The sequence below is a fragment of the Microtus oregoni genome, unplaced genomic scaffold (assembly GCF_018167655.1).
Source record: "Microtus oregoni isolate MIOR12 unplaced genomic scaffold, Mior012 000020F_ref0000438, whole genome shotgun sequence".
NCBI classification, from domain to species: Eukaryota; Metazoa; Chordata; class Mammalia; order Rodentia; family Cricetidae; genus Microtus; species Microtus oregoni.
The window spans coordinates 28,393,093-28,408,396 of record NW_024543079.1 but is presented as its reverse complement, the minus strand read 5'-3'; the positions used below and the strand labels follow the sequence as shown (position 1 = coordinate 28,408,396).

At 41.9% G+C, this 15,304-nt stretch overlaps 1 protein-coding gene across 1 annotated transcript in view; it reads left to right on the top strand.

Moving 5' to 3' along the window:
* Sptlc3 (serine palmitoyltransferase long chain base subunit 3) overlaps positions 1-15,304 on the top strand; it is a 117,163-nt gene that overhangs the window by 82,360 nt on the left and 19,499 nt on the right. Inside the window, exon 9 of the mRNA XM_041670973.1 lies at positions 3,010-3,136. Coding sequence (XP_041526907.1) covers positions 3,010-3,136 — 127 coding nt within the window. The remainder of the gene's footprint in view (positions 1-3,009; positions 3,137-15,304) is intronic.

Sequence of the window (15,304 nt, the reverse complement as noted above, 5' to 3'; positions counted from 1 at the left end):
CCTTCCTCAACCACACAAGCAAAATACCTTTACCTGGACTAGAACAAAATGGACTCAGTCTAAAGGAATATGCTGTAGGACAGAGAATTTTCAGGTCCCAGGGGCAATTTCTCACTGACGGGCTATTATTCCAACTAAGGATGCTTGTGAGTGACTGCATAAATTCCTCAATTCATGAAAGGAAATGGGGGTGGGGACGGTCTGATCAAAGGAGGCTTTGCTTTGTTTCCTTGTCTAATCTTTGCGGTGACTACTTCTCAGCTGAGATGTTGCTGGACTTGTTCTTAAGAATACATCTTGCTCATCCTTAACGCATCAAGTGACTACCCATCCTTCCTGTCACTGAAGTTTCTTGACTTTCAGTTCAGCTGTCAGTATGAGCAGGTTCTCTGCTAAGTCCCTATGACAGTGGACTTTAAGAAAAGTAGTGTGCCCTTTATTGCTTTCTCTCTAGGTACTCACTCCCTTTGAACAAATAAGAATAGTACACACAAAATCCTTTAAACTCCAAATGAGTAAAGAGAAAAGACCATAGGGTAGGCAGAAGAGCTGGTCTCCGTGCTGTCTGAGACTCACTTCCTTTCATATTGAGGCTACTCTTCACTGGTTTTGGACAGGTAATAAGCATAGCATTAAAAGCGGAGACTCCTGAACCAGAATCATTGGTTTCAAATCCTCACCTTACCATCCTTTGTGAGGAATTTTCAGGATGTCTGTGGCTTAATTATCACATATATATATATATATATATATATATATATATATGGGATTAAAAAGCATTGCCTACCTCAGAGTTATTGTAAGTGAATTAACATATACAAAGTTCTTAAAATAGACTTGAAAGCATCCTGGGATCGTTGGCTATGGTGTCAGCTTCTGGCCTCATTTTCTCCTCCAAGTCATTCAATAGCTCAAGTTTGTGCTCTCCTTTCTCCCAAAGGTCTGTCTGTTTTACTGTTGTAGTCAGTAGTGGCTAGGTTAGGTTAGGTTAAGTTTGGTTTGGTTTCACTGCTGCCACCACTATCCATCTTGGGATGGAGGGAAATACAAGCTATGTATCACTGGTTTGCTTCCTTGCAGCTGCCCACATGCAGGTAATTTAACCTTAGATCATCCCCTTTGCAAATAAGCAAAATGAAATAACAAAATCCCAAGAAGTTTTGTGTTTTGGTCCCTCACTCCACCCCACAAATGCTTCCTGTTCTACAAATCTTTAAATTAATAGTCTAACCACTGCCATCAACTTGCATTAAATACCATAATGTACCTTCTATATGTATTCACATATTTTCTAATATATTTATATACACATTCTTATAATCACTCTCAGGTAGCTAATGAAAGCATCACTGCTTTCTCACTTTGCAGAGAAGAAGACTGAGATAGTAAACTTTGTTATTTGTACATAGTCACTTAGCTGTCAGTAACAAAGTCAGGATTTGGAGTAAGCAATTAGGTTCCAGAAGTTGTTTCAACTCTAGGACATCCTCCCCTCCGAGGAAACAACTCCTGATCAACTTGTCCCCAAACCACTAGCTTCTCCCTCTTCTCCCAGTTGACTCTCTATTCTTTGCCTTTACATTCCACCATTAATCCTCATTTTGGCAAGCCAATATACGTGCTTTTTAGCCTCCTCTGAATTCCTCCATATCCACTCATCTACTGTGGCCAGATCACCCCTGGAAAACACTCCTCCATAGACACAGGCTCCTATAAGCCTCTATTGTCCAATGCCTATGACTCACTGACTGCCCCCTTCTAACCTCCCCTAGCAGCCCATGGGAAAGTATTTAATCTCAACAGAGAATGAAAACCCCTATTGCCATTTATCATAGGGCAGAACACAAACTCTGAAGGACAGTTTATCTGTACTTCTTAGAAAATTACCAAAGAGCTCTCTTTGATGGGCTCCAGCACTTCCAGAGCGAACTTCCTTAAATGCCATGTAGCTGAGGCTTCGAGGCCTGCCATGTCATCTACACTCTTCAAGAGAAGGAAATATACTTCCAACTACTTTTCTATGATTCAGAAAAGAAAAAAAAAAAAAGAACAGGCAAAGATGTCAAACTAGAATACGACCTCAGTCCTCCTTCTGCCTAGCCTCACATACGAATCTAGGATATAGCCCAACACAGGTCTTTAATATACTTGCTAGAAGGAAAAATAGAAGGTAAGAGAATAGGGGAATTGGAATGAAATGAAGTGTAAGAAAAGAATCTGGAAGTAAAGCAAGAAAGGAAACAAACCATTCGCCATGCTGAACCAAAGTGACCAAGGCCTTTGAGGTGGGCTCACAATCAGCACTATGGTAGCTCTTCTTCTGAAAGCAGAGCACAAGGCCAGCCCAGGTTCATTGACTGCTTGAAGAAAAGACCAAAATGGGAAGAGTATATTGTTGGTGGGGATCAGGAGTGGAAGGATGACATTCGTTTTCTGGGGTGTCTTGTTTCTCTGAACTCGCACATCTCCCTGGTTGGGTTGTCATTTCTTCTTCATCTGTCGTTTGCATCAAAGCTTCATAAGCCCTGTCTCCTCACAGGAGTGTCCCCCGACTGCTCCTCTTAGCGGCACCCTCCCTTTCCCCTCAATCTTTCAGTCGATTCCATGCATCTCCCACCTGCACTGTTAGAGTGCACGGCACAATTGCTAATAATCTCAAGGAACAAAAGAACCAGATTTTGTATTGTCTACCATTCCTAGGCGTTTGCTCTTGTGCAAGGCAGATATTTCAGCAATCATTTTTCCTCCATATGCCCAGTTTTTGCCGTCCAGGCCAACTCTAAATTTGTAGCTGCCACTAACTTTTGTACAGTTTCTAGATTTTGACGGGAAAGACTAAGAAAAAGGAGGTAAAAAAAACTAAGGAGCTGGATGTTCCACAAAGTATATGAGGGTTAGACAGAGAACTGTCCTCTCTTGAGGACCAGAGGCAAATGCTTTGCTGGGATGTGCAGAGGACAAGTTCTGAGAATTATTTGCTTACATTTTTGGGTTCTGCCTTCATTTTAGGAACTTGTGGATTATGTTCGGGTTCACTCCCATAGTGCTACTTACGCGACATCCATGAGTCCCGTGATAGCAGAGCAAATCATCCGATCCTTGAAGATTATTATGGGAGAAGATGAGAACCACGGAGGTAAGGAATCTACAGGGAACTCGGCCCCAAACAACTCTCCCAGGCTTCTGCCTGTCGATCTCCCACCTTCTCAACCACACACTTTCGTCCTGTGAGGCCCAGTGTTTTAGTCAAGAGAGGTGCATGCTAGAACATCTTCACATATGTATGCACACACCACAAACCCTGTTATAACACATACATACAGTCTTCAGTAACATGTTAGTATGATCATCAAATTCGGATCATTTTTTGGGCGATCAGTAGTTAAAATGAAGTAGGCGATGCCTTTTGTGTATATGTATGTTTGCGTGTGCATGTGCGCTTTTTTGTGCGTTATGTATTTATGCATGTTTGCCTGTGCTTGCCTGCTGTTCCTTGTGCTTCCCTGAGATGAATATTGTTTATTATTCATCTCTTAGTATATTGATTTATATGTTTTATTGTCGGAAGTTGGGCAAGGGAAAATCGCCACTGGTCATTTGAGGACATATGAACTCACAATATCAGCCCAGCCATCCGCCTGTGACTGTGTCATTTCAGCTAAAATGTGCTACTTTGTGTAGCCCAAAAGATCTTCACCTACTTTTTGGAGAATTCTTCACAGAAGCCTCCAAGAATTCTCATTCCATCTTTCAGATCTCTAAAGATTCACTACGTGTTATGATAATAAAGCGGTCCTTCCTGCCAGGGAGCTAGTGAGTACAAGTGAGAAACAGCAAATTATACTTCAGATTGACCACAGGGCTGTACAACCCTTTTGCTTCATCCGACCACCATCTGGCACAACGACCTGCATCACTTTCTGCAAACTTCTAGACTCACTTACTAGGATATATGGGAATATCTATCATTAATAGTATTAAGTAAGAATACTTACATAAGTGTTTTATCAAAAAAAAAATCCTTCTTCAAACTGAGAATCCACCCTGATGTGAAACTGGAATGTTCTGTAGCCTGAAACTTTCTGAGCACTGACTCGAAGCTCTAAGTGGAGCATTGCACACTTGCCCTCATAGTGTACGACAATCTAAATGCAGGCACACTAAAAATCTGCTGTAAAATTATCTGTGGGTACAAGGCACAGCAGCAGGTGCCTGTGACCTCAGCACTCAGGTGGCTTGAGGATTCTGGGCTTGAGACCAACCTTGGCTACAGAATGATTTCAGGAAAAAAAAATCATTTCAAAAAATCCTGCAAACAATGTGTATATGAATTAATAATGAATTTTGTGGTTGGATTTGGGACCCATCCTCAAGATACCTCATTACATGTATATAAATATTCTCAAAAAATCTAAAATCCAAAACCCTTTTGGTCCTAAGCATTTCTGATCAGGAACAACCTATATCCCTTTATACAAATCAGATAAGACTAAAACTGGTCTTTTGAAGTAGGGCCTTCAATCACCTCCACACTGACAGTCCCAGAGGCCTTCCAGTGAGCCATCCCACTTGCCAGAATATTAATAAAAAATATAACGTGGTGTTTGTGTTATCACTAAAGCTGGAAAATGACCCACAAGATGGTACCTTTTCTACTACATAAAAGTGGCTGGTGAATTGCTGGGGTCTTTTAAGGATTGCCGTGTGTGTGTGTGTGTGTGTGTGTGTGTGTGTGTGTGTGTGTGTGTGGTTTTTTGACAGAACCCAGTCTGGGGAGGTAGTTGCCAGGATTCAGGTCCTCTGCAGCTACTTATTGTCACGTGACATTCCCCAAGCGAATGGTGCATCCAACCCTGGGCAGGTGATTTAACTTTTCTGTGCTTCAGTTCTTCCAGCTGTGAACTGAGAATAATAACATTTATGCATCGATGTTTTATAACAGTTAGGTAAGTTAATCTATATAAAATACTCAGGAATGTCTGGAAACAATCATGACTTTTGTATAATTGCTTGCTGTTATTTGCAATTGTTCCTGAGGCGTTCAAGAAGTAAGTGAAAACTCCCTGAATTCTGTAGGAAACTTCTTAGGAAAGAAATGAAGAACTGGATGTCCTCCCAGGTCTTGGACTAGTCAGAATAAACAAGGTTAGGCTACCATAATAAACCCTAAAAAGTCCTGTTACCTTAACAAAGCTAAGGCTTGTTTCTTTCATTGTTGTTGGTGATATTGTTTTGTGAGCTTGTTTTTATTTTTATTTTTATTGTTTAAAGTATTCTTTGACAACCAGTAAGGAAATTCATCCAAGCAAGAGGCCAGTTTCCTGCTCCCAATAGTCATTAGTTGCCTATAGTTCTTTATCTAGAGATAGGACATTGTGAAATTCTCCCCCTTTCATATTAACCTGTTCTTATATTCTTAGCATCATAATTAAAATACTCTACCTCATGTCTCTTGGAATCTTATGAATTAAAAGAAAACAGAATGCTGTGAGTCAAAATAGACATAGGAGGAAATTTAAGACAGTTTTTTTGGGGGGGTTGTTTGTTTGTTTTGTGAGGTTTTGTTATTGATATTGTTTTATTTTTTTCAAATCAATGAACAAAAGAAAGCAGTTCCCTTTCACAGAATCACCAAGGTTCAGGTAACTCTACCTGACACATCCTTTAAAGGATTCAAAGGCAGTCTGGGAATGATCACATTGACCTCATTTATAACAATACCTGCTCAAATAAATAGGATAGGTCAGAATACTGTATTAACTTGGCCTTCTCTGCTGAGAATAAAGTTACCCAAAGCTCCAAAGGCTACATCTTGCTAGATCTGCCACACAGGATCTGAGAAAGAGGAGCCTGGCTCCAAGCCTTCCTCAACCTATTGCAACTGTGACTGGAACCTTTCAAGGCTTTGTTATGGGCAAGTTTGGGGAGCGGTTGGCCAGATCTGTTCCTTGATGAATGTCTTCACTTTAATCTGCAATGCAAAGCCATACGCTTCAAAGAGAAGCAAGCTACAGCAATAAGGTCAGTGTTCCTTTGATGCCAAGGTTCAAAGATGAAATAGCAGTCCCAGTGAAATGACAATGTTTATGCACAAACAGCCACCTTCACTCTGCAACCAGGCTGCTGGTGGAGTTAATGCACACAGGCTGAGGGGCTGCAGGCCGGGTGTGCATTCCATATGCACCAAGGCCCGTTTAATCTCCTCGCCTGTCACTCTGTGCAGTACACTGAGCCCAATGTGGAGATTTGATTTCTCCATCCTAATGGTTGTTGGGTGGTCTCCTAGCTAAACCAATGTTGTAAGCCCCTTAAGGGCAAGAAATGTGTCTTGAATTAATTTTGTGTTCCTCTGAGTGTCAAACTCGGTGCTCGGCTTAATAAATACGTCATGACTCAACTTCCATCTTGCCAGCCTTCTGGATTTCAGGTCCGTGTGTTTGTGCTAAATAAGATTGTGGAGATGTTTATTTCAGAGGACTAAGAGCAAGAATCTGGTCCACACCAGTGTGGCACCTGAGGAGACCTTTCAGTGAGGAGGATGACTTTTGGGGAGCTCTAGAAAGATGACAGTTCTGTCGCTGGCTTAATCTAGATGTCAAACAAGCAGCCACGAGAGGATTGAGCCCCAAATCACACCAACAGCTTCCCTACGGAAAACAATGTCATCTGTTGCCTTGTTCTATTTAGATCTTTAATGAGCTGTGTGTGTGTGTGCGTGTGTGCGAGAGAGAGAGAGAGAGAGAGAGAGAGAGAGAGAGAGAGAGAGAGTCGGTCAGTCTTTTTCAACTCCCAGTCTTGACTATTCATCCCTGAACCCTCTTTCCCCAACTGTGGGAAAGCTTTCACTTCTCATAGAAAGAAAATGGAGGGTGAAATGTACAAATAATTAAGAGGCATCAGATCACATGTAACCCAGAGCTCGCCTTGCTCCCTCTCTTCATTCAGTTTCTCGACTGACAATGGAAATAGTGGAAGGACTAAGTGATACAGTCTAGACAGTGGGTATTGCACAGTGGTGATGTACAATAAGAACTCAGCAAAGGTAGTGTGATTTTTTAACTTACGTACTTTCTTCCCTTCCTTCTCAAGTAATTTTGGTAGCTTTTACCTGCCCTAGAATTCTCCCCTGTTCTAAGATTTTACGGCTACTCATCCATGAAGAGTAGTCATCCTGCATCCGGCAGCACTTGCTTAAAAATATGTCTATAACCTGGCCACCTCTCCAACTCCGCCTCTCAGGACAATTCGCACAACTTCCTGAATATTCTGCCTACTTCTGTCTTGGCTTTTTTATGGTTTGTCCTCAGTACAGAACCCCAAGTCATCCTTTTTTAGCATTTATTTTAACTTCACAAAGCTAGAGGATACAGTATAATGATTTACCACAAGCATACAGTATAAGAGATGGTCAAGTCAGGGCTAGTAGTATTTCCATTTCTTGGTATGTCTTAAAAGCCTTGAATAAAATATAATAATTATATGTTTATGGAATACAGAGTGACACTTCAATATATATGTACAATATGCTGAGAAAATTGAGGTAGTTAACATTTCTATCTCTTCAACATTGGTTTTTTTTTTTTGCATTTAAGCCTTTGAACTCCAGTTTTTTAGTTACTCTTAAAATAGATAATAGGGCATTATGAACTGCAATTCCACTGTTCTCTAAAACATTAGAATTTATTCTACTGGATAACTGCTGTCATCTTCTCTCATTTCTTCTTCCTCAATCCTTCCCAGCCTCTAATAAATCCATTATATGCACTTGCTGACATTTTCAAATAACATCTATATGAGAGAAATACTAACTAGTTAAAAGAAAAGAGAAAACATAACTCACAGCATGCCACTCCCTGACTCCATCCGTTTCCCACTCACTCGACATGTGATCCAGTGGCCTACAGGCTTCCAAGACTTCTCCCTCATATTTCTCAGGCTCTTCCCATTGCTCATTACAATGATTCCTGAGCACTCAAACCAGCTTCCACAGGAAGGCCTTTGCGCCTTCTGGTTCCTCTAGAATGGCTTTTCTTTATCTCTACTGGTCTTCTGAAAGAACTGCCCCATCCTACATAGCCCAGCCTCCATCTCTCCCATTCCTTTAACTTTAGTTTTCATAGCATTCATGTCTAGTCCTTCTTTCCTCTCACTGGAGTGCAAACTCTAAGAGAAGAGGCTCTTCCTCTCATTAAGCACACTGAGAACAGCACCGTGCAAGCATGGTCCTCGATTTCTCAACAAAGATCTATTGAACGGCAGCAATGCTGTTTCTTGCCCTTTTGGTCCAGCAAATAAATGCCTCTAATCTCTCTCCATGGGTGTGTTCGATTCCTCTCTTTGAAGAGCACTGGTCCCTTTCCACAGCACTGTCTTGCTGCTATGCTTCCAAAACAATCTTCACTTCCCTCTCCTTCCTTTACAATCTCAGGTTTCCTCTGCCCAGACTACTCTCTTGGGTTCTCGCTTCCCCCCTCAGTTTTGGCTTGGTTCCTCCCCTCCATTCCGAGGCCTTTGCTCTCCTGTTTTCCTCCTGCCCAGTTCCCTCTCAGCATCCTTCCCCCTGTGGCAACAGTCTTCAGGTTACTATTGGCCTCTGTTTATTTCTTGTTTTTATTCTTTCCCCATTCCCTTTTTATAAGGCCTCTTCCTCGGCCTGCATTGGGCAGAATCCCAGCCTCAGTTTCCTCTACAGTTCCCCAGCACAAGTGTACTCCCATGATTCCTTTCGTTTATATAACAGTGTGATTCCACACTAGAGTCACCTGCAAAGATGGTTAAAAAAAAAAAAACAGCTTGCTGATGCCCTGCTCCCAAATATTTCTGCACAAATGTGTTGTATATTTATAATCCTGAGTGGTGCTAATAGGATTGGTCCAGGGGCCACCCTTTGAGAAACCGCTGCATGATGACCTCATCACACTCATCCTCTCCTTCCCATGAAGCGTGAAGGAGTTAGGATTTCTTCCAGATAGAAGCCATCCAGTTCACACCATTGGCTATCAGCACATGCCTGACAGATAACAGACCATGGAGACAAGCATCCAAATAGAAGTAAAAGGGAATATGAATAGTTCCAATGGTGCCATGAGGCAGACGCTGACAAAATATCTCTTGGGATATTTTGGGAGCCATCTCTTCATCAAAAGTGTTGAGCAGAATGATTCCTGTCAGCCATCAAAGCAACTGAGCTTGCTCACCAAGGTCAGCCTCTGCCCTTATAATACTCACCTGGATCCTTGCCTACTTTGGCTCGTAGCATTTGTATGTTTATTAAAATGCCTTCGGTGTAGGAAGTTGTTGCCCATCTGTCTTCCATCATCACTTCACGTTTCATGAAGATGGGAGAGCAGGGTGGGAGGAGGAAGATGGCTACACTGTGTGCTATGGTGGTTCTCAAAGGGTGGTCCCCAGACAAGCATGTCAGCATCACCTGGGGCTTGTTAGAACTGTAATAGACCTTTTCACTTAGAGTCAGAAACTTTAGGGCCTGGGTTAGCAAACAGTCTAACCATCCCTCCAGGGGCTTGGGAAGCAGCCTCATTTGAAAACCACATTTCCATATAAAAGAAAGGAACCAGGTAAAGGTTTGTTTGCAGAGGGAAACTGAACAGAAGACAGCTTGCTGGCAGACAGAGCTAGACAACCTTGCAGAAAGGAGGCCTGAGGACTGGAAAATGTGAGAGAATCAGAAAAAGAAAAGTATGAAACACATTTTGAGCCACTTCCTTAAGCCACCATTTAAATCCAAGCATCAACTCTGTTCACTCAGTTACCATCAAGTGCTTGTCCGTCAACCCTGGTACGGGTGACCACTTTGGCTGCAGTAAGTGCTTTTGCCCACAGAACTGTGTGTTCTTCAAAACAGGTCCTCCTGTAAACCTGTGCTTTCATAAAACTCCCTGTGGTCTATAAAGTCATAAGAGCTAATGGTTCCAACACTAGCTACGGTATTCTCTTTGATCATCATCGTCCAGCAGAGACACTACTTTAGTAATTGGTGTTGCTTGGAATACAAGGGATAGCATCCATAAGACCCGCTTTAATTCTTGTCTGTGTAGGGCTGGGGAGTGAGCTCAGTTGGTAAAGAGAGGATATCAGTGCTGCCTTTTAAAAGACAGCTGTGGTAGTGCAGGTTTATAATCCCACTGTTGGAGAAGCAGAGATGGGTGGATCCCTGTAGGCTTGCTGATCCCAAGCCAATGAGAGACCCTAGCTAAAATAAAACAAAAAGGCAGGATGAGGGTAACTGGCACCCAAAGAATAACACCCAAGACTGTCCTCTGGTCTCCACATGAACATGTGCACACACACAAAAATAAAATAACAATTCTATAGTATGCATGCAAGATGGTGCATATGTCTAATCCCAGCATTCAGGAAACTAAGGCAGGAGGATCTTTATTGTGAGGCCAGCCTGGGCTATGTTGTAAATTTGATGCCAGCCTAGGAAACTTAGTGAGACCCTATCTCAAAAAAACAAAATAGGGGCTAGAGGGATGGCTTGACATTTAAGAGCAATTGCTGCTCTTGCAGAAGTCCTGGGTTAGGTTTCCAGCATTTACATGGGGCAGCTCAAGGCCACACATTCTTCATGTATCTTAGAATTGTGTGTAACACCAGTTCTTTCACTTAAAAAGGTTTACTGGAGATGGGAGTAGGAAATGCTCCTAGCGATAATTAGCAGGTCTAAATTTGGATGACCCCATTGACTAGCTGGTTCCTTTATGTGATGAAAATGGCTATAGAGAGACCACATGTATGATTATGCCAGCGATCTCCTCAATGTCAAGCTGCTGGAATAATCACCAAAGTTCTAAATCCATCATTTACTACCATAAGCCTAGAAATATTTATTTTACATCTGAGTCACCAGTAATGTCTACTGACAGGAAAAGAATAGTGGAAATTTACTTACAAAAAATATATATACAAAACTCCAATTTCTAATGTGTAATATTTTATCTCATTGGGTTGCATCTGCATCATTCCCAACCAAATCCCCTGTCCTTAAAGGACAAACTTTAAAAGGGTAGAATTCTCTTGTCTTCAAAGTCATATATCAGCTGAATGATTTCATTCAGATTGAGCTTTGGCCAGTCTCATTGGCTAGTCCCAGCATTTTTATCTCCAAAAACATGTTCAATATTTTAGCTCCACCTAGAAAGCTTTCATTCTTCCTATCAAACCTTTCTCTATCCCCTAAACTCCTGAACCATCTTTCTAAGCCCTACCTCATGCCCCTAATCAATAATCCCCAATTCATTCAGTTTCCGGCAGTCTTCTTTTTTCTCCTGATATTTTAGTCACATATATCCCAAATACCTCTTTAAATAGGTAGTGATTGTATTAAAACATGTCTTGAGGCATCAAACTTGTGAATGACTGCACACTAAATGCTGGCTTTGGAACAAATCAGATTGCCTGCAAGTTTTGCAGCCTGAACAACATCTAGGAGCAGTGTAATATCCTGTCCTTAAATGTTGCCTATGGAGCTATTTTGGATCAAATGCTAGAATTAGAATCACTCACTGGGTGGGTCTATTGTAAGCCCAAATCTAGATTCACGTTTCTATCCTCTGGATACATAAATGGTTTTACATTGTATACACTGGGATGTGTCTCAACACAGAAATGAGGTAGGCAGACTGAGTAACTCCAGCCAGCACTACCCAAATAGCAACAGCAAAAGCAGAACTGTGCCTTTAATTATCCAAGCAGTCTAGCTGAATCCCTCACTTAGAGCTTCCTATGGAGACACTGTCTAGCATTCAAAGGTGCATTTGACTTTTTAATACATAGTAATCAACAGGAATCGTGCCCTATCGAACCCTGCCTGTCCAAATAGAGGTAAATAGGCTGACTTGGTCTGATGTGATCTTTTCTACCTCACTTCCTTCTCTTCCTCCTCCATAATAATCATTTGTGCTTCGATTTTTTTTCCCCCTGTGGGATTATGTTGTGAAGGTAATGAGAAGTTGAGAAGGTAAAATTCCCACAGAAAATGTTTTTTTTTTATACTACAAAGCTAATAAAAGGTAGCAGGCCATTAGGATTTTGAATTCTCGATAGTTTTTTTTTATAGTAATCACTCATTATAAATTTTTGGATTGGTGAAGGTGTATTGGCTGAGAGAACAGACATCTTCCAACATACTTCAGCATATCATTGGTTTAGCTTGCTTCTTACTTGAGTTGAAAGGTTAAGACATAAGATTGCAAGTTCAGTCCCAGCCTGGACAGCAGAGCAAGACTCTCTAAACAAAAACTAAAAAAAGGCCTGCGGATGTAGAAAGGTGTACTTGCCTAGTATGTGGAACACCCGAGGCTCAGTTCCTAGTACAGTACTGTGGAGTGGGGAAATTTTTCCAAACTGGATCCCAAAGTTGTAGACAGGGTAAGGGATTTGGAATATACATGATGATTTCATGAGTCATGGCTGGAGATGCGTGACCTTCCTCCCCCAAGTCTGATGGTCATAAATCAATTACATGATTTTGCCTAATCACAGAGAAGCATGGAAGGTAAAGTAAACTGTAGACAAAAGTTTTTGTCCTGCCCTGTCCCACAGCCGTTCAGTCCCAAAGAAACACACAGAGGCTTATATTAATTGTAATCTCTTTTGGCCTGTTAGCTCAGACTTATTATTAACTAGTTCTTACAACTTAAATTAACCCATAGTTCTTGTCTATATTGTCCCTGTGAGATCTCATCTTGCTTCCTCTGCATCTGGCTCATGGCTGACTCTCTACATTTCCTCTTCCCAGAATTCAGAATTCACCTAGTCTGGTCACCGCCGTACCTATACTTCCTGCCTGGCTACTGGCCAATCGGCATTTTACTTAACCAATATAATTGGCAAATCTTTACAGTGTACAGGGGCATTATCCCACAGCAGTAAAGCATCTACCTAGGAGAAGAAAACTCACCTTTGGTAAAAAAGGCAAGCAGTCTTTGCCATCCTCAGATGTCCTGAGGGACTTTAAGATCTTGTACATTTAGGCATTTACCTCGTCTTTCTCCAGTAGCTTAACAGATAAACTCTTGACCTGAAATATAATAAGAACAGCTAAGAATGAAAGGAAAATGTGCCCAAATGACTAGAACAGGTCTCTTTAGGTAGGCTCTCAAGGCTACTAGTCCACCTGACTACAACCACTTCCCTTTTTTTCACAGAACCATGTTCCACCGCAGTGTGTAGTGATATGAGTGCCATGTGTTCTAAACTCCCCAGCACCGTGTTCTTTATGGTAGCAGAAAACGAAATGTGAGGAAAATGCAAAAACAAAAATTAAAATTGATGTGAAATTAGTTAGACAAGCTCTAGAATTTAAGTAGAAAGAGGGAAAAAAAAGGTACTTTTTTGGAAGAAAAAAGAAGCTTAAGGGCTATAATCAGAAAAAGTGGTACTGTTATCAGAAAAATTTAAATTGTAATTTAAGAACATGACCACTTGGGATAATTACCTGAACTTGGATGGATTTGTTTTTTCAGTCAGCCCCCACTCCCTCTTAGCTCTCCTTGAATTCTTTTGAGGCCAGAGACGAAAAGGGAGCTAACATCTGAACAGGGCTGGAGCCTCCTGTGCCCCTGTTGTGTGCATACCCTCAGCTAACTGAGAGACCAAGCACATAACAAGTCTGAATTCTGAGCCCAGAGAAAGGGAACTGGATAGTCCAGCCCAAGACTGAGTCTGTGCGAAAACTCCCTAATCCACAGAACTCTAAACATGCCGCCTCTTTTGAAAGCTCTCAGAACCATTTGCTACTACTGTTACTGTTAAGTGGGCAAGTTCCTGCCAAATAGTTCATTCTGAGACTTTTGCAAAATTTCTAAAGCTTAAATTTCTGGTCTTTGTTCAGTTACTGAGAGAAGTGTTAAATGAAATGCCACAGTAACTTCATTATTTTTGAAACTCTTTTTTTTTTTTTCAAATGTACCTTTTACAGAGGAAAGAAAAAGAAAGGGAAAGAAAGCAACGAGTGAGTGATACTGAGAATGTGTTTGCCCTGAAAAGCCCAGTTGTGTTTCCTTTCAGAGTCCTTCTCTGGCTTCTTTCTTTCCTTCTGATCATTCGTGAGAGTTTACCATGAGTCTGGCAGGTGAGGCACTGACCCTGCTCCTAACCCAGTGCGGACTTGGAGAAAGTGGCACCAGCCCCTTCCAGCTGTGACCTACAACCTTTGCTCTGGTCTCTGGCACAGGACACACATATTTTTACACTTGAGTTTGATAGGTTTAAAAACAAGGGTGTCTAAGTGCGAAGATTTAGGGCATCGAGACAGCGAAAGAAGGGAGTACCCTGGGTGACAGCCATTAGCTCTTCGGAGGAATTTAGTCCCTTCCTGTTTGCTTTTGTCATGAGATCCAGTGCAAACCTCCTTCAGCAAATGTGGCTTTTCTTCAGTGCTAGCTGCTTAGCGCCGAGCTCGAGTCTTCACCAGTATCACCAAACTTACCTTGAATGTGTTACTCTAGAAATCTATTCTCTACTCAGAACTCTTTCTGATACAAAGGGATAGTGAGAAGCTACAGAGGACTCTGACCAAGGGATAAACCGTCCATCTTTAAATACCGTTTAAAAAACTCTCCTCACATTTCTCAATGTCTTTTGCAGCAAGGAACTCAGTGACTAGAAAATTGGCCTCCTACCAGTTTTTTTTTTCCTTCTGGTCAAATCCAGCAACATCTTGGTTCCGTCCTCCTGAGATCCCATGATGAATGTAAGCCCACTGATGGGATCCACTGAAAACGCACTGTATTGAGGGTCCTGGCATTGAAGGCCCTTGGCATTGTTGAGGGAGGAATTAGCTGCTGCTTCCTAAATATATTTGCCACTTGGTTACCAGCTGGAGACAGAGAAAGAAGCCTAGAAGGAAACAGAGGGCACGGAGAGCTGCGTTTTCTAAATGGTTTCAGGCCACTGGCATTTCAGCAATAGCTAATACGAACCAGATGTCAGGTGCTACGCTCCACTGGCTTTCAACTGAGGGCCTGCCTCCGTCCATGATTAATCACCTGTGCTGGTGGGTAGCGACGTCCTACCTGGCCTTTTTGTGTGAGCAGACCTAAGGTCGGGGTCAGCAATCAAGGTGGCGGGCATTTGCCTTCTGGCCTTAATGCTGCTCATATATACACAGGGCAACTTGAGTTTGTCCACTGAACACAAAATTAGCCATCATGCTGAACTTCTGGATAAGAAGGGGATGATTGCCTGATTACACAGAAACGCCTGGCAAATTTCTCCAAGACCTAGCGCCTCGTCCTTTGCTTCATCTTAGGAGTCAGCGAATGAGAGAATTTTATGT